This window comes from Anarrhichthys ocellatus, unplaced genomic scaffold, assembly GCF_004355925.1.
Source record: "Anarrhichthys ocellatus isolate YVR2014 unplaced genomic scaffold, GSC_Weel_1.0 scaffold8, whole genome shotgun sequence".
NCBI lineage: Eukaryota > Metazoa > Chordata > Actinopteri > Perciformes > Anarhichadidae > Anarrhichthys > Anarrhichthys ocellatus.
The window spans coordinates 10561315-10581217 of NW_022280038.1; the positions used below are offsets into that span (position 1 = coordinate 10561315).

The 19903-nt window shown below is 42.3% G+C and overlaps 2 protein-coding genes across 2 annotated transcripts in view; one reads left to right on the forward strand and one right to left on the reverse strand.

The window, feature by feature from the left end:
- The first annotated feature begins 2126 nt into the window (after window positions 1-2126).
- adamtsl5 (ADAMTS like 5) lies at window positions 2127-12322 on the forward strand. The gene is made up of 7 exons (XM_031848334.1): window positions 2127-2298; window positions 5629-5715; window positions 7027-7190; window positions 8139-8346; window positions 10690-10821; window positions 11007-11078; window positions 11164-12322. The coding sequence occupies exons 1-7, from the start codon at window positions 2169-2171 to the stop codon at window positions 11496-11498; spliced, it is 1128 nt and encodes a 375-aa protein (XP_031704194.1). The 5' UTR covers window positions 2127-2168; the 3' UTR covers window positions 11499-12322.
- Window positions 12323-13048: 726 nt separating this feature from the next.
- The window catches only part of serinc4 (serine incorporator 4), a 25791-nt gene continuing 18936 nt past the window's right edge, over window positions 13049-19903 (reverse strand). Inside the window, exons 8-11 of the mRNA XM_031848333.1 lie at window positions 18872-18998; window positions 18636-18748; window positions 17402-17555; window positions 13049-16518 (exon numbers count right to left, since the gene is read on the reverse strand). Coding sequence (XP_031704193.1) covers window positions 16311-16518; window positions 17402-17555; window positions 18636-18748; window positions 18872-18998 — 602 coding nt within the window. The 3' untranslated portion in view covers window positions 13049-16310. The remainder of the gene's footprint in view (window positions 16519-17401; window positions 17556-18635; window positions 18749-18871; window positions 18999-19903) is intronic.

Below are 19903 nucleotides of genomic sequence, written 5' to 3' on the forward strand. Positions count from 1 at the left end.
CCCACATCCAACCTGACCCCCTGCTCACCCGTCTCACCCCTCACACAGATGGGGACGGCTGGTAGTTAACTTGTGTCCCCCGGGTCCCGCAGCACATGCAGAGTAATGAGACACATGTGTAATGCTCCGTGGACACATCTGCTACACGAGGCTAAACTCATGAGCAAAGCTACTTTTCACGCCACTGACAGAGGATTAATGCATGTCTATTTTTACATATATTTCTATAGTTGTATGTATGTGTGCGTGTGTGGTGTCAACAAGTGGTTTATGGGCCGTTGGAGGTCAGTACAGCACAGAGCCTGAAACAGGAAGCAGATGTGTCCTGCAGCTGGTGTGGAGGGCTGCAGGTCACATGTTGAGATCGGTCGGCAAGACACATGGCTGGTTTGGGCACGTGTGTGTGTGTGTGTGTGTGTGTGTGTGTGTGTGTGTGTGTCTTTGTGCATGTGCATGCATGTGGAATGTGTGTGCAGTGTTGTATATTTGTAGTTGCCAATTTTTGATCTGGGAGTTTGTTTGATCGATAATAATGTAATGATGTCTTTAAATAGTTTGTCCAACAGTCCAAAATGGTTTTGCTTGTTTTGCTAAGTTTACAATGATGTAAAATGGAAACAAGAGTCTGCAGCCAAAAAACGGCTCTACTGAGGACGCAGCAGAAATGATGCAATGATTTAATTAGAACACTCTTACAAGCTTGAGTCCAACAGAAAAGGAAGGAAACATCAGGCAAACCTACAGAACTCCTAACATGAATGACGACAAACCGATAACCAACAGTGAAAAAAGACAGGACTAATAAATACTAATCAGACAACCAGATACAGGTGGGCAAGCTGCAAGCTGATTGGTGGAAGAAACAACGGATACAAAATAAAACACGTGGTGATACACAGAAAAAAAGGATGGGAAACCACAAAGACAGGAAGTCAAACAAACACAAGACACAAGTAACGGGAAACTTCAAAATAAAACAGGAAACAGACTAAACAACAAAAAAACAAGATTGTGACCGAGGCACTTTGAGCTTATTGCTAACGTCAGCATGCTGACATGCTCGCAGTGACAATGCTAACAGGCTGATATTTACCAGGTTCACCATCGTAGTTTAGCCTGTTAGCATGCTAACATTTTCTAATTGGCACTAAACCAGACGGCAACCTCCGGTTCTTCTCACTTGATTTATTACCTCAGTAAACATTGTAACATGAGTTTATGGTCTCAATCTCTAGTTTCAAGCCTTCTTCAATACAGCATGATGTTCATTTAGTACATTATGGTCCATTTAGAGTCAAACAGACCATTAAGAAGGGGATGCTTTAATTACTTGACTAACGACCTCAGTGCTAGTCCAATCACATACCAAAAGTGACGGTAAAGCAGCTGCTCAACAACCAACTAAAGCGGATGAATTAACCCTGAATGTTGCGATTTGAAAGAATAAGAATCATCACGTTTATTTCTACACCCTCAAAGTTACATTAACTTGCAAGCTTGAGTGTTTTCTGGTGCTTTGCAGGGCCGCGGCCCGTCAGTGGGGCCCTCATGCACTCACCGAGGATTCATTTCCTGTTGTGCACACACAGTACCCTCGAAGTATTTGTGTGTTTTTAAGAGCTTAGGGGGCTGATTACAGGTTCCCCTAGGTCTGGATTGTTGCTCTCGAGCCTTGGGAACCTCTCCGTTGATTGCTCTGCAGAGCGCGAGGGATGGAGGTCGGAGAAGAAAAGCGGCCACTGTAATCCATCTAGCTGGAACGCTCTCCACACACCATAAACCATCCGGCTCTTCCTCCATGCTCTTTGCTTTGGCATTTTAACGTTTACAGAGAAGACTTCCCCTCCTCCTCTCTTTAGGCCCTATAGCTTGCCGCCGAATCCCAAAGTAAATGTTTGCAAGGAGGAGAAAATGACAGGGAGAAGCAAATAAGAGAAGGTGGAGTGAGTTGAATCATGGCAGAAGGTTTCGAGGTGACTGTACGGCAGAGCCGAAAACAAATAGAAAGGTTGGAAGTTGCTGCGGCCCTCGACGGGAAATGTGCGCAAAGTCAACACACTGTCAGAGAAACAAGTTTCAGCACAGCAAACCAACCAGATCAAACTGTGTCCCTGAACATTTGTGTGTGTGTGTGTGTGTGTGTGTGTGTGTGTGTGTGTGTGTGTGTCATGCAGAAGCCCGGCTGTGACTCCATCTTTGGCTCAAAGCAGCAGGAGGACGCTTGCATGGTGTGCGGAGGACTAAACACCACCTGCCTGCACCACAAGAGCGTGTACCAGAGCAACGGTCTGGAGGCAGGTAGGATCATATTATCTCCACCAGGAATCAGCAGCTTCAGATCCAGTGCGGTCTGGGGGATATTTCCATAATGATGTTAGTCATTCGAGTTCGGCCAAGAGGTCATTGTTCTCTGCCGGAATGAGAGTTAACCATGGTAACCGTTTTTTTGCCAAACAAAACCCGTTGGCCGCCGTCCAGGAAGAACTTCAGCTTAACAACACGTCCTCCAAACTTACAGCCGTTGAGATTTCAGGAAGAACACAGTGTTCACACTCTTGGCTCGATCCCTGCAAAACATTTCCTCCCTGCACTGGTACAGACTGCTCACATCGCACATGTTGGGAGGAAGGTTTTCTGTTCAAAAAGAACATTATTTAAAGAAGACGGAATATAATAATAACTTTATTTTTACAGCACCTTTAAAATCAGAGTTTACAAAGTGATTTTTATATATTTTCTTATAAATTGTTGAAATTGTATTCAACCACCACATGATTAGATCATTTTTCTGATGACAAAATGTGTTGAAATCGTCCCTGGCTGTTCCCCCTCACAACAGGATATGTATGTAAATATTGAACATGTTTAATATTTGCGATCTGAAATTGGTACGGCCATGATGGACTCCCGACCAGATTGTGGGATGTAAAAAACACTAACTTACCTCACAACAAAGGATAAATCTGGGCCTTGCTGACCATGGTCTGAAGGGGGGAATCGAACCCATGATCGTCTTGATTTTCCTGTTGTGTGCTCTGTAATCTGCATTAGGAGGCGAGGAGAGATCCTGTGCAGAAACATCAACATAGTCAACAATATATTCAGACATTTAAAAACATTGGTCCCTTGCTTCAAAACCTTTTGAAGGGCAGGGCTAACTGTGATTGACAGGCCGCTGCCGCTACCAGACCCGTATACGGCGTCTCTCCGTCATTCCTCTGTATTTCAAATATGGTCACTTCTTTTCATTGGTTGCAAAAAACAACGTGGCGATGACGAAATCGCCGAACTCAAGGCTTCTGTCACTTCAAACCGGCAGGCCACAAACCAATGGGTGACGTCACGAGTCTATGGCTTTAACACACACACGGTTCACACACAGAACGGAAAGTTCCCGACACCTCAGGCGGGCGACTTGGCTCAAGAGCCCCGGCTCCGTAACAGAGGCTTCCTCACACAGCTGTGTGTAGGCAGAGTGCCGGCCATAATGACTCAGACTTGAGCAAAAGGGAAAACAGGCTGATAAAGGCCGCTTTGTTTGGGCGACTCCACAGACCTTGGGTGGTTTGTTTTCTTTTCTCCTGCAGCTGCGTTTCCCAACGGACGGAGGACCGATGCACAAAAATCTCTCCTCACAAGGTCAAACACTGACAGCCTCGAGCTCTTAACTCTGACGCTTCCTCAATGGCAGCGCTACGTCTTCATGTCGCTAAAGGCCCGCAGATGAACCTTGTGAATAGTTCCTCTCTGAGGTAACCAGGGCCAACCAAAGTTACCCGCTGTAATGAATGAAGGGGGGGGGACCACAGAGCGGTCCCAGAGGAGAAATATCACTCTGTGATGGATGATTGTGTTTCAGCTCGTTCATAGATTGTCTGTCTTTGTGCACGTAAAACCGATCCTGTAAAGTTTAATGATAGTTAATCATTACTGATTTTAGTTTTTATAATGACAGACGATCAATGTGTCTGTTTGGCAAGATTGTCTGATCAGTTACTGATTACATATCAGTTACTGATTGATGAAAAAATGTCAGATGATGATGATTTAGTGTGCTGTTCAGAGAAGAAGCCAGAACACACAGCGCATGGTACAAAGTGAAGGCCTGCAGCCATCTAGTTAGTTTCAAGTGGCTGCACTTCTCAAACCACAGAGCATTAATAATGGAACAGTTAAATGTGTAGAGACGCGCAGCTGTTGTTGGAGTTATTCATTAATACCGAGGATTTTTAAAAATAATTAATAACTAATTAATACCCACCACGTGCTGCAGGTCGGGCTCAATGAGCAGACTCGTCTGTTTGCGTCTACTGCATCGAGGCGACACTATTTCAAAGGTCATGTTCACTCAGTTGAAGAGACCATAAAAAAAACTTAAATATTCATTCAAAAGTGCTCTTTCAGTAAGACGTTTCTTCAGAGGTGACAGTGAGCCTTGTTTTACAGGAAACATCACATTGAATTGTGCTTTCAAATTTCTGTATCTGCTCGGTGGAAGTTTGTACTAATTTTGAACAAAAGATGTCTTTACATTTTTTTAGAGAAGCTGATAGAGCTGGTCGCAACAGCTGCTTGTCCTGCCGTGACGTTGACATGAACACTGTGTTAACCTCCTCACGTGACGCCATGATTAGTTTATGTTGTGCAAAATAAAGCGTTCCATGTGGACACCAGTGGATTTGATTTTTGAAGGAATATAACAGTACTTTGCCTTTAGCTTGGTCTTGTTATTGTGGATTTAGTTAAAGTTACAATCTTGATTTCTTTTTTGTTCTCTTTGGCGGCACCAATGGTGATCATATGTAATTGCAGGTGTGTTTTGAGATTTCACTTTCACTTGTTTTTGAAGTTTCATCACCTGTAGTCATAATAACTGTCGCTGTCACAATGATCACAGTCATTACGATCGTATCAAACGTGAGCACTCAACTGGAAATAGCTGTGCAATGGAGTCCAATGCTTTCAAACTAAAGCAAAGCTTTTAAAAGGTACTTTCATTGTGAACGTTGAACATTTCCTGATTCTGCTGCTTCAAGATAAAAACTTTTAAATAACAAAATAATGGGTGACTTTTAGTGTTATTCACCAAATTAGCAGATCTTTATTAGCTGCTATTTTTTTCAATAAAATAAGTCTACTGCAAGTAGGAAGAGTGAGCAAAACGACCTTTTATCGTGAAGAATGTACAGGAAATGAAATGTGTTTATCAGCAGTTTTACAGCCGCTCCTTCGATCCAATCAGGCAGGTTGCACACATATACGAACACAGCTGAGTTCCAATCTGGTGCATCCGATCTCAAAAGTCCCATTGATAAGACAAGTGTAACTACGGCCTCAGTTGCTTTAGATCACATCCCAGTGTAAACGTGGGTGAATCCGGAACTATCTCGACAATGCAACAGACGGTCTTAAGTGATTGTTTGATACTAACTTGTAATGTTCTCCTTTGTTTAGATTAAAACAACTTCAAGTAGCTCGACTTTAAAAGCCATCTGAGGCTTTTTCTCTTTCTTGGCCTCACTTTCAAAAACGGACGTTTCCTTTAATCATTTGAAGTAGTTAAAAAAAAGAAAGAAAGGGAAACTAATATTAAAACCAACCCTCTAACTGAGTGTGTCTTTTTGCCAGGCGGACCTTTTGGATACAACGAAGTGGCCATGATACCAGCTGGAGCCACCCACATCCGAGTCACCGATAACAGCAGGAACTATCTAGGTAAGATACAGCCTGAGTCCCACACGGGACTCCTGGCCTGCTGCTTATCAGTTTCAGCTTTCTGCAAGAAGACTCACTTTGCGTCACTGGCTCTATGGCTGCAGTGTAAATCAGGCAGTTAAAGTAGCTCCTACTTGCAATAACTTCCTCTCCCCGGAGACAGGAGAGGCTCAGCAGTCCCATCTGGTCTCTGGTCCTGCTGTGGGAGTTTTCCAGGCAGCATAATAACCAAGGACATCTATTCTCATCCTTGTTTATGGGACCAAAATAAAACAGCCCCCTCCAAAATGGCTCACACTGTGGTCTTGAAAAAACTCATAAAGGCTTTATCTGACCACTGGGGCGAGGCAGGTGAAGGTACTTGTTTCCATTTCATGTCATGGAAAATCCCTCTTCCACCACTGAGGAGAGACAGCTGCCATATATAGCCAGCTGGCATATTTCTGTTTCTGACAGCCTGCCTTTACCTCAACACGGCCCTCTTATATGGAGAGATAATTGACCCTTTGCTAAGTCCCGCCCCTCAAAGGCAGAATGGACAATCAGAGCGTAGCATCATCAAGCTCCAACCAGCGTCCGACAACTATCCGTCTCTGCTCCACAGACTCGATGGTTTCAGATGTTCTTCATGTTCTTCATGTTCAGGCGGGTTTAGTGGATTTGGAAATCGTCAAACGTTAAAATATACGTTTCTAAAACATTCCGTTTCTACCAGGCGACAACCTCCATTTCTGACAAGTGAAGCCAAAGCTTCATGTCTTAAAGCTGCATTCTCTCTAGTGTCCACCAGGGGGTGACTCCTCTGGTTGTATAGAAGTCTATGAGAAGATGACTCTACTTCTCTCTTGATTTATTACCTCAGTAAACATTGTAAACATGAGTTTATGGTCTCAATCTCTAGTTTCAAGTCTTCTTCAATACAGCATGATGTTCATTTAGTACGTTATGGTCCATTTAGAGTCAAACAGACCATAAAGCAGATTAGGCTACTCCTCCGCATTCCAAATATGGATACTTCCGTTCACTGGTTGCATAAAGCCAAGATGGCGACAGCGAAATCCCCGAACCCGAGGCTTCAAAACAGCCATCCACAAACCAATGGGGGACGTCACGACGACTACGTCCATTCTTAAATACAGTCTATGATAATATTCATTTAGGGAGTGCAGTTAGTGACAGTGTGGGCTCCATGGTAGCTTCATGGAGTAGCAGTGGGAGCGGGGCTTAGCGTAGACTCAATTAGAAATATTTGACTCCTGAATAACACCAAACTTCCTTCCTTCCTTCTCATTACCTTCGTCCCTCGTCCAGCCCTCCAGAACGGTCGCTCACAGTTTGTGATCAACGGTAATTGGAAGATCAACATTCCAGGCGAGTACAATGTTGCCGGGACGAAGCTGCTGTACCGGCGCTCGGCAGACACCTGGGAGAGCTTCGAGGTTCCAGGACCGACCAAGGAAGACCTCCATTTAATGGTAAGAGCTCCAAGATACTGGTGCAGGACAGTTTGGTCATCATCTGGTCTCAGGAGCTGCAAATCTCTTTACGTGTCTAAACACATTCTACTCTCTTACTTATTCTGCTTAGCATTTAGCATTTCACTATTGCCTATAATGTGTCCTAGTACTCTTGTAAACCTAAATGTAAGGTTTAAGGGTTAACCCTCGGGTTAAGACGGCCTTTATCTCAGGCTTTGTAAGGCATAAGGAAAAATTGTCATGCATTCAGTCGCCATGCCTTTTCAATAATCCCCCCATTTATCTTTAGGATTACACCTGGACCAGTCCTCCCAAAAAGTTTCAGTGAGCACGAAGAAAATTCTTTAGATTTTGTCAAATCGGATAACAGCAAATTCACTACAAGGAACTTTTATTTTGCGTTGATTTTTTGCGGCCCCTGTGGACTAAAGAGGTAATGTTTCTGAGCACCAGAGTCCCTTTAGAAAACCTCTCATTCTACTGCAGCAGGGTCTGACAGTCTTCTCTCAGTCCTGGTTCTGGTTCTCCCGTGCCTCCCTTCCCTCCAGCGGGTCCATGTATACGTCCTGGGTCTCCAGCAGCGTGGTGTCGGTGTTGGCTCCCAGAGAGGAGAAGCTCTGCTCCTGGAGGTCCAAGGCTGCAGGTGAAGCCGGATCTGGGTCTGCAAATGTCACCACAGTCAGAAAAAAAACGTGTTGACGTAGAGCGCTTTTCAACTATGAGTTGAATTTTTTTTTTAAATGTGAGGCGCATTAAGCGGAAAAACGCGGGACGCTCAGCAATGCAAAAGCAACACCACAAATGCTTCACTATCATTTAAAATAGTTACAAATACCCTGAATGCTGCACTTTGAAATAAATTATGAAGGCAGATGAATACCAAAGAAAAAGATTCAAAACCTTTCCAGGCCAGTCTTGATGTTTCCATGCTGTCCTTGTGTGCAGGTGCTGGCAACAGACAGGAACCCAGGCATCGAGTATGAGTACTGGCTGCCACCAGGCCAATACGCCCTCCACCATGGGAGGAGTCCACTGCGTCAAGCTCACCACACTGCCAACTACCTTCCCTGGGATCAACCCACCACTACCACCACTACCACCACCACCACCACCACCACCAGGCCTCCCCCCGTCACCACCCGACCCCATTGGTGTAAGTCCAGCCTCCAGCTTCATTTAATCACCCTTAAATATATTCATACAGATGATTAAAGCATGAGTTTAAAGGAAAAACTCACCCCAAAAATCCTGAACTTTATACATTATCTACTAATCCTCATGTCAGTCAACACTCCATTGAAGTTGGGAAGACCTGACAGACAGACATTAGTTGTATTATCAAACAGACCATAAAGCAGGGGATGCTTTAGGGCGGGGCTTACTGTGATTGACAGGTAGCTACTACTGCGTTGTCCGGTCTGACATTTTTCCGTGTTTTTTTTCTTACAACTTTAATCCTTTCACGGTGTGTTTTCACTTCATGGAAGTTAATGTAACATTTTGGTCGCCTAAAAATGTCTTATTCAGCATTTGGTTGTACTTAGCTCCACCCTCTTGTTTCTTTTCTGGTTGCAAAAAACCAAGATGGCAACGACCAAAAACAAACCAATGGGTGACGCCACGAGTCTATGGGAGAAACCAGCAAGAGTACGCTAGATATTAAAACGTATTCAACTGAAAACCTAGCCCAGTGTTGCCAACTATGTTCCAATAAAAGTAGCGAGCAGCACTAGCTACAAAAGTCTCTTTTTCTTTTGTCAGATAATGTGAATTATAGATTGCTTTAACATAATATATTTAAGGTGTTCCTCACAGGCTTTGGTCCACAACATCCCATCAGTCAGTCTGCCAGAACTTTGTGACTGTGGAAAATATTAGGAGGTAATGAAATAAGTATTGGATCTTTGGATACTTTGAAAAGCTCTTAGATGAAGCAGCAGGAGCAGCTGCAGCGTTTTATCAGATCTTATATCTGTTTTCATGTGTAGTCTGGGATCAGGCTGAGATAGCAATTCTCAGATTAACTTTTGGTGTTCCTTCAACCTTTGATGGAGTTTCAGCTGACACGGCTTAAGTAGAAGATGACTTAACTTTAATTTCAGTGTGAACTCCTGTAACAGTCTTTTATTGCCGTTACATGAACAGACTGTCTGCAGCATTGTGATATTGTGAATTTTCCATCAGCATTATGTTTCAAACACACTTATATTGATCAAAGTGAAATCCCTGCACACCCTCACAGGTGTTTCCTGTCATGCGCAAATCAGAAGGAGCTAACAGGTGCAGCGAACTAACAGGATAACGAGGTGACCGTCAATCAATCGCTGTCCGACCACAAAGCCCTGAGTGGACAGCCGATCGGGCACAATAAGCGGAAACACCTGTCTGTCTTTAGGTCACAGTGGATTTAAAAGAGTTTATCTACATGCTGAGGAATGCAGCTGGTTTATCTGTCATGATAAACCTGCAGTACACATGGTCGGAATTCCTCCTTAAACACTCACATTCACATGGAAATCTGCAACCAGCCTGAGGACTTAAAATAAATCTGAGTAGCTGCTCTGGAAACATTTTCCAACTGATGGATTTGTGCCAAACACAATCTGACTCTTGATGTTGCCAGAAATAGTGTGTTCATTTGTTTGTTGGGTAACAAGATGAACTTTCCAGTCGCTGAGTCTGGTCATGATTTCTGTTGTTGGGCAGGATATGATGAGGTCACAGTGATCTGGAACTGTATGCTGGATTATGTATTTTATCTTTTTGTGACAAACCTCATCACCACATTTTGAGAGAAGTCTGCTGTTTCTCACCAAAATATTTGAAAAATGATTTCCAGTTTTTTCTTATCTATTGTGCAACACAGAACAATAGATCAAACAGGGCCAAAATAACTGATATATTTTAAGATGATACGCAACAGCAAATATGTTTTCTACTTGATTCTGGGGTCAGTTTTGATCCAGCGCAGTATGCAAACACGCATCATTAATTTGCCCCCTCTGCCGCTGCGTCCAGCCCTCCGAGCTACGTCACAGCGGAGCCCACACTGTCACTAACTGCACTAGAAATATTATCCAAATGTATACGAGGGGCGGGGCTTATTACATGACTTTTACAAAGTGGCAAAGATATTATTTTAACTAGTTTTGAGGGTTTAGAGTTAGTCACTGTTACACAAAATGTGGTTGATTGTAAACTCGATTAAAAAATCTAAATTGTGGATGTTGGTGAGAAAGTCTTTAAGACCAGTGTGCATGTTGCATTGCTGCTAGTGACACTGAAATACATCAATTTGTCTCAAAACAGTGTCTTTTAATATCCAAGTGGCTAAAGTCAAAAATGTTCAAACATAACAAAATAATTTTATAGAAATTAAACAAATTAAATCACAAAATTCTCTTACTCTAAAGAGAAGCACCTGTTTACAACATTGTTGACAACACTGTGTGTGTGTGTGTGTGTGTGTGTGTGTGTGCGATTTGTGTCTCACTAGTTTTAAGGCCTGTGAAGCCGCCCCACCAATCTCCACACCACAACCGCCGCCAGCCCCCTCACCAGCCCATCCTGCCCCGTCTGGAGCGGGAGGAGAACCACAGAAACCTCCTGCCTCAGCCTCCACCTGGAAGTATGTTCACCGTTTCCCCAACTCCACCCGCCCCATCCCCCAACAAGCTAAGACCAGCCACCCACGAGCCGATAAGCCATCCGCGTCATACAACTCCCATTAAGAAAGCAAACATGCGTATTTCTCAAAAAGTAATTTTTAAGTTGTTTATTTGTGAGCTTGTTTCTGCTCGGTTTACTCTGCAGGGCATTGTGGGAAATGTCGGCGGGTTAAAGGTCGAAGGGAACGCCAGAGACAGTATTGCCAGAAGGACTTTGGTGAGTCTGAGCCTAAAAGCGACAGGATGCTAACTTTATCGTATCTCTTGAACATTTGATTGAACTCTTTTCTGTTTCCTGTCAGTTTTCCGGGGCCGAGTCCTCGGGAAGCTGTACAGAGGCGAGGAGACGCGCTACGACGTCCAGATCATCCACACCTACCGAAACGGCTTCCGCCTGGAGCACCGAGAGTTCCTGTGGGTCCCAAATGTGTGCGACTGCCCCCGCCTGGAGGAGGGGAAGCAGTATATACTGATGGTCCGTCGCCACATTAACTATGAGCGCACGCTGAACCGCATCCTGCTGGATGAGGAGAGCTACGTGGTGCCGTACAGACCCAGAGAGGACGAACTGCTGCTGTCCCTCGAAAGACTCTGCAGCAACAGAGGACCCAAACAGCCTGCAGAACGGACGGGATGAGTGAGTGAGTGTGTGTGAGCGTGTGTGTGTGTGTGCGTGAAGCTTTATTCACTTCCAGCGTTTCATTTCTGGACCTTCAAACGTCACTCCAGATGTGATCCGTAGTCGATGGTCTGATGAATCCGAGTGGCATCACTGGAGAAAATTACCGTTTCAGCCTCATTTGAAACTCGCCACATTAAGAAACCAAAAGGACTCCACGTTTATTTAAAAGCCAGCTTACTGTACCATATAGAGCACTTTAGGTGGATGCTTGTGCCCACCTTTAAACACGTACCAAAGAGAAGAACATTGACTGAAATGGCCTTTTTGTGTTTTTCCACAGCTATCATTTCATTTTTGTTTTTATATTATTGTATTTTTGTGTTTAGACTTAAAGGAAAAGTCCACCCAAAAACACGCAGACTAAGAACGACTTCATTCCTATAAAACATCATTTTGACTTTGTCTCCTGCTTATTTCTGGGGAAACATAGACTCACCCAGATACTAAAGCACATGGTCGTCTTTCTAGAGCCGCCATGATGAAGCTGATGGTCATAACTTAAACCTAAAGTATCTTTAAATTATGTCTGAGACTCCAGTGTTTCTATGTTGAGCAACATTCGACGTGTCTCCATTCTAGTGTCGAGCTTATTTTACTTTTGAAATGTCGCAATAAAGAAATGCAAATGAGGCACATTTCCATCAACTAGTTTGGAGCGAATAAACTCGGCTACAGCGTAGTTTGGTGAGAAGTTGGCGCTGGAGGCTACTCATGGATGTAATCCGCCAGTAAACAGAGTCACGATGCAAACACGCCTGATTTGCTTCTTTCTCTTAATATCCGTTTGACAATAAAATGGAAACACTGCTATTGGAAACACTTGGAATATCAGCAGGGAAAATATACCTCCTGAACCCGCTGCTCATCCAGTCGCATGAAGTAAAAATAGATTCTTACTTCTTTTCTAATCATTTTAAATTAAATTCTAACCAAGTCTAACTGTGATGTCACCTATCATCGTCTAAACGGGACATGTGACTGCAGCTAAATGTTCAATTTGCATGTTTCAACATCAGGATTTAGAGGTGGGTTTTTCTTTCAGGTGTAACTCGAGATAAAAACATATTGCTTTATATGTATGAAAAATAATAAGCTTAAACCACAACTCATTAACTTGTGAGTCACTTGTTCAACGTCTTTCATAGTGTCTGTTTTGTGGTATTAATTTTTTATAGTGTGTTAAATCAGGTCTGCTTTGTGATACTTTACGTGAAAGAGATTATGAAATATACAGTATTTTATTGTGTGGCACTGATTAACTACAAGTATACTAAAGTATAATTTGACTATAATTGTTTTGAGAAAACTTGCAGTCTGTTGAATAGTCCGTTAATTTCTGTGCCTTGTGTTTTGCATTTGATATAACAAACCTCATCTACGTGTGCCAAAATAATGTCTTTGTACATTTTGTCCATAAAGTGAATGAAAATAATGTTCCACTCTTGTATTTAAACTTATAATAAACTTTCACAAAAACCAACATAGCCGACAGGAGAACAGCAGCGTTTTTAAGAAAACAATGTATTTACAGAAAAAGCTTCACATCTACAACAAAGGAAGCACTACATTTAAACTACAGATAATATAACTAAGTATTCATTTCATGACTGAGCCAGATCGCTGCTCGTATAATATAATATCATTATAAGGAAGTCATCGCAGACACTCGGCTCAGAGTCCCTTCAGTGGAGAAACCGGTCTCAGGTTTCCACAACATCAACGTGTGGGAGGAAAGGGACTATCTTTAGATTCACAACACGGTTCATCTCAGCCAACCTGGTCCCACAGGAATCCGTGGAATGACTATGACCTCTTAACGTAATGTGTTCAAATTACGTGTCTGCATCACTTAAACTATTTCACGTTTGGACAACAAAACCACTTCGTTAGTTTAAGGAAAAATATCTTCGTTCAGCTTCAAATACGTTCGCAAATTCAGTAATATACGTAATCAGTCACAAACGTAACTTCATATCTCAATAGGTGAGTTATCGTACTCACTGACTAAGGATCCTTTGTTATGGTGGACACACAAATCAAACGCATCCACGTGAACCTTCAGAACTAGTGACTTAAAGGAGGCAACCTCCGGATCTGCAGAGTGAAGCCAAAGCTTCATGTGTTAAAGCTGCATTCTCTCTAGTGTCCACCAGGGGGCGACTCCTCTGGTTGTATAGAAGTCTATGAGAAAATGACTCTACTTCTCTCCTAATTTTGGACATAACATGCCACCACCAAGTATTTTGCTTCTAGGAGGTCGTGGTCATTTCCCATATTTCTGTGAGATCACGTTGCCTCAGCAGACGGGACTACTTCATCTGAAGGCATGAGACAGAAAGCTTCTGTCCCTTCTGGAAGTTTTAGTTGTTTTTTTGTTTTTTTTGAGCACTCTTGGTTTCAATTTTCTAAGTTTTCAAAATAGAGTAACACATACAAAATAAAAATGTAAACAAGAATCAAGTGAATGAGGAGCTATATAGCAACAAAATGCGAGCATTCATCGTGTTCCTCAAAAGCAAATTATCTTTTGCCCAAATACGACAAACGTCTTGTGTAGAACTTTAAAGAACATCAAAAATGTCTGTCCGTCTCTGAGCATTTAAAGGTCCATCTCGTGAAAACATCTGTTGTCCTCGTGACCCCGCGGGACACTTTAGGTTTATATTTCTACACATGAACAAATCTTTCTTTGGCTTCAGGCTGGAAATGAGAACCAACTCTGAATTTGCCTCAGTTGGTGCGTTTCCATCGACCTGTCTTCATGCACCGTTTTCAATTTGCGCATCAGAAAAGAAATGCAGAAAATTGACAAAGTGCAACCGAAACAGATTTAGCGAATAAATTATGGCGCACATGAAGCTGAAGAGACGAAAAACAGTCTGGTCATTGCTCCACATATATATACACATCATATATACATCACGTTTTCTCCATCGTTTTTCAAAGTTTGAGGTTTGAATGTGCTGTTTTAATTACGTCATCTCGCTGAGCCCTCCTCTTATGTACTGGTATAACGTGTTCCACTGCTTATCTCGATGAACTCCTAATAATCGCACAACGGAAGTGGCTGGAAAGAGGCATTCATTCACCTTTTATTTCGGAGATTTTCTCAGTTAAATTACAAGACAAAGTTCCTAATTGACTGAGATGTTGCAATTAAATTGTTTCTGTCTGTACATTCTCTGGATTGTAACTGTTAGCACTAAATGAAATAAAGTTCATGCTATTATTATTATTATGAAACTACAGTGTGACTGTTCCAGTCATTGTCATTCCAGCAGATTATTTCAAACTGCAGCAGTTACATCTGAGCTTATTAGTCCTTAATAAATGATCAAACATTCATTTGACATATTGGGGTATACGCCTGTTTGTTTATTTGTTGAGAGTTAGTTGAGAAGATCTACGCCAATCTCTTATGGGGCTTTAGCTGGAAGTTGATTAGCTTTAGCTTAGCATAAAAGCTGGAAACATGAGGTCCAAAGCTCAAAAACACATCGAGCTGCACCTCAAAAGTAAAAAAAACTAGCACGTTATATCTCGTCTGTGTAATCTGTGTGCAAACACAAATCAACAGGTTGTGGTTTTACGCATTTCCCAAAATGTTGAACACATTTTTGAAGGCTTCTAGTGTAACTCTTGGAAACGTAATTTGCTTAGAGATGATAATTGAAATGTATTTCATCGTCATGAAATGTCTGTATGATGTCGCAGCCTGGTCTCCTAAAAATGACGTCCCCGTACAACGAAACTGCATCATCGATATGTTCACAAATACGTTTCTAATCGTAGTCTGAGGAGGTCCGTGTTGGGGAGGACGTCTGTGGTGGATGGGAGGCTCAAACAAACACAGGACTTTCACCCAGGAGACCATTGTTTGTGTCACAAAAGTCAACGTGCTCTTATTCTAATTCACATCCGTAACTCAAATAACGTAACAAACGTACCTATTTTGAGCCAAAACATTATGTTTTTAGTGAACCTGACAAAGTAGTTTTGGTATGTTTTTGTTTTGTTTCAATTTAAAACCCTTTTTAAACAACCACGTGTTTAAAAAGGTTTTTTTTTGTTCCAATGCTAGGATCCAAGGACAGAGGATGTCGTTTGTTGTGCAGATTGTAAAACTCTCGGAGGTAAATGTGTGGAGGCGTTGGAGCATCTCTTGCCTCCACATTATGTATGAACTCAACACAGTCGATGCAATGAGCCCACAGTTCTGTTTCCAACTCTGAGAAAGATTTGTTCATGATCGAAACCATCGACTGCCCGTCTTAGATCGGAGGACTAACAGGGCTTTCTGTTTTCTTTCTTCTTTTATGAAAGAAAACATTAACTGGGATGTGAGCCTCTGATGCAATATTAAAGCAAATATCTAGAATACTCCCTGTTATAATATCAACAGTCTAAAAAATAGCAAAACAATTAAATACACCACTACAATGAAAGTTCATGAATGTATCCATCTTCATACCTACTGACTGTAATGCCCAACATTACACAGAGCGAGAGTTCACCCCTTCTGATCCCTTTGGCAATTCATACTGTTAAGTGTGTTTCCAAACCACAGTCGAGTCCTCACAGTGGTTTTAAAGTCATGGTGTGAAGCCGGTGACGTCACGGCTTTAACCAGTTCTTAAATCAGCAGGGCATCGAGCCTTCTGATTGGTCCTTCTCACAGCAGCGCGAGTCTTTGACCCATGTGACCTCGATTCACGTGGGACCTGTCGTCCACATCGCGTCCTGTCCGCCCCCCTTTCACAGAGCTCGTCAGACGGTCACGGAGACGTGGCGAGAGGATCCCGCACGCCGTTTGATGCGCGAGCGGCGAGGTCTGGATTCTGACTGGCAGCTGCACAGAGGGCCCAGCAGCAGCCAGAGGTAGAGGATGACGCAGGCCCAGCAGGACGACATCTTCACCCAGAAGGTAGACCAGCTGCCGTGGGTGAAGGTGGTCTCCAACACTGCTGACTCGTAGCTGGAGGAGGGCAACAATGTTTAGCAGCAGGGGAAACAAACGACCATTTTGTTTGTTCCTCGTCTCTTTCATGTGACATTTCTTATGTTGTCTTTAACTTTTTAAGAGTTGCATCGATTAATCAATTCGTTGTCATCTATTACAATAATCACAAACTATTGCTATAATCAATTAATCGGTCTGAGTCATTTTTTAAGAAAAAAAAAAGTTAAAATTCTCTAATTCCTGCTTCTTAAAAGTGAATAATTTCTGGTTTCTTTACTCCTCTGTGACATAAACTGAATGTCTGGAGTGGTGGACATTTTTCACAATTTCCTGACATTTTATAGACCAAACAACAACAACTCTAAACTCTTAACTGTTTTGTTTTTCAGTCTATTATTTGTGCTTTTTTGTGTGAAACTTGTATTTTTCCGTCTTGGCCAGGACTACCTCAGAAAAATTATTTAAAATCTGAATGGGAATATCCTGTCAAACTAAAGGTTAAATAAAAAGATAAAGTGCTCTGGAACTAGTGGAGAATTGTTGGGATGAGGAGGATGGAGCTGAAGACTTTTAGAATCTCATTACCACCTTCCCTTGACAGAGCAACAGCCTTCCAACAATATCTCAAGGTGATAAAACAATTAATTGAAAAATTTATGATTTGGTAGATTTTGCCATAAATTACTAGAAGTGCAAAAATAATAATAATTAACGTTGCAAATTGAAACAAAACAAAAACCCAACGTATGCTTAGGTAACAAAACTACTTGGTTAGGTTTAGAAAAGAACGTTGTGGTTTGACTTAAAATAAGTATGTTTGTTGGATGCAAATCAAAATAAGTGTGTGTTGGCTTTTGGTTTCAAATGGGACACAAACAAGTCGGTGTCGTAAACTAACCTGAACCAGTTAGTGAGGGTCATCATGACATACAGCGAGGCCAAGAAGAAGACGAAATGGAAGAAGAAGTAGCTGTAAGCCACTCTCTGCGTCTCGTTGTGAAAGACCTTCTGACAGCCTTTGTTCTCTTCGTCCATCACAAACTCCTCCTCAGCTAAAAAAGAAAAACAACTATAAATGTGCTGTCCATCCATGATTTTATATTCTGTTTAATGATACCGTTTTGTGGTGGAAAGTTTTTGAATACACACAGTACACACTCAAAGAAAGCTATTCCCATGCTCTTGAAACCCTCTAATGACCAGTGGACGGTGGCTCAAATAAATCTCTTTAATAAAAGTCAGTATTTTCCAGAAACAATCTGCAAACCAAGTAAGTTCACGTAAAGTTGAAACTTGTACATTACAATAATGTAAATAAAAACAGTTTGAATTGCCTGGAAAGTGTAAAATTTTTGTGCAAACAAATACCAACTGAATGCAGAACATTGCTGATCCCGGACCTCCTGTTCTTACGGTGGCCCTGAGAGCTCAGCAAGCAAATGAAGAAACATCTTCACCAACGTGGCTACACAACAAACCATCGACTTCACAACATCAAACGTGACGACACATGTGCAACATTTAGAAAAAAGCGCTGCAAGAACTCACACAACGGAAACTGTTTCCAGGGGACACTAAAGAGTGACGCACACGGCTGGGGCCTCTTGTTGTTGCCATGGCTTTTGGCTAATATAGTTAATTGAACTTGGCTGTGTCAGTGGTTTTGTTAGGTCACCTAAAATGTTAAGTTTTTATGGCTTATTTTAACATGGTGGTGCCCTGGTTCACATAGTATTGCAGATAGCCTAGCATTAGCCTTTAGCTTTTTATTAGCTTGTCAATTTAAACAAATTCATAGAGCAATAGTCAAAGTTATTGAACTAGCATTAGTGTCCTCCAATTAGAGATTAGTTCATTTAAGGATGACCAGCTTACCTAATTGCTAACCAGCCGTGTGCAACACTTTTTAAGTTCCCCCTGGAAACAGTTTCCCTTCTGTTGTGAGCTTCTTACAGTGCTTTGTCTAAATGCTGTGCATGTGATGTAAAATGTGTGTTGGTGAAAAAGCTTCTTAATTTGCTTGTGTTGTGTCTATTTGCAGCGTGTGGAGCTCTCCCGGCCTCTTTATTTATTGCTGTGAGAACACGAGGCGAAAAAGACAATCCCGTAATGTCAACTGCGTCAGCACAGACCTTCCTCTTCCTCGGGCCAGCAGAAGCAGCAGGTGGCTTTCTGGAACTCGTAGCGGTAAACTTTAATCATCCAGAACGGGCCGAACACTTCCGCCAGGTAGGAAGCTTCATTACTGCGGGAGGGGAATTAGATTTGAACAGGCACATAATACAACAGTGACGTTTTTCTTATTATTTTATTATGTTGTATCAGGTAAGATAATTTATTTATTTTGAAAGATAAAGAGTCCACTCACCATGCGAAGAGGACGCAGCAGTACATGATGAAAGCTCCAATTATGGCCACAGCGTTGCCCTCATTCTGGATGCCATCTTGTCCCACGCTGGGGTAACAGACGGTCATGTTCATGCCCTGATACACCACTGACACAGAGAACAACACAGCGTCATTCAGGGTCTGCTGCTGCTGCTTTATGTCAACTTCTCTTTCTTTAGAAAACAAGTAGTGGCCGTTAGTGGTGCAGTCAAGTAACTGCAGCCAGCAGAAAAGTTTAAATGAAAATAGATTTACAGTTTATATGATTGTTAAACAGATGAGTATGAATATTATATCTTACTGACTATGAAAAAGCTGTGAAATGGATAAAAGACAGAAAAATACAGTTTACAGACACTAAGAAATGTAGAAGACCAGCCTTATGAAAAACATTAGTTAGTTATTAAAAAAAGGGGGGGGTCTCAGCTGCAGTCTCCCTCTTTATAGACACCCTCTGGACACTCTGGGTGAACAGAGTCCTCACAAATATGTACTGTATGCTCACACATGTGCATGCATGTGCACGACACTAACTCCCAAACACACACACGCGCACACACACACACACACACACACACACACACACACACATCAGCCTAACCTCCAAAGGTTCGTTTGAGCCGGCTATGGATTCCTGAGAGGAGTTTAGTGTTTGTGTGTTGTGTGTGGGGGGGGGTATAAGAAGAACCTGAACTCAGTGACAACACAAGCTAATTACAGGATTCAGACTGTGTTATAGACACACACACACACACACACACACTTTCTGGAGGCGTTAGCATGACAGGTGCCAAAGCCCCTAAATTAAAGTAGCTGAGAAAGAAAACTCAGCAAAAGTAGGAGGAAATTAAATATCACAGAGCAGTAGAGTGTGTGTGTGTCATGGTGAGGTCATAGAGCAGAATAAGTCTTCCTGGAACAGACAAGGCAAACAAGGACCTCAGAAGACAGTATGGAGGATGCATCACACACACACACACACACACACACACACACACACACACACACACAC

Bases quoted from the DNA above. Each gene is read 5' to 3' on its own strand.
- adamtsl5 (XM_031848334.1), top strand. From the start codon at position 2,169: ATGCAGAAGCCCGGCTGTGACTCCATCTTTGGCTCAAAGCAGCAGGAG. The intron at 2,299-5,628 runs GTAGGATCATAT...TCTTTTTGCCAG, and splicing joins GAGCAACGGTCTGGAGGCAG to GCGGACCTTTTGGATACAAC. The intron at 5,716-7,026 runs GTAAGATACAGC...TCCCTCGTCCAG, and splicing joins TAACAGCAGGAACTATCTAG to CCCTCCAGAACGGTCGCTCA.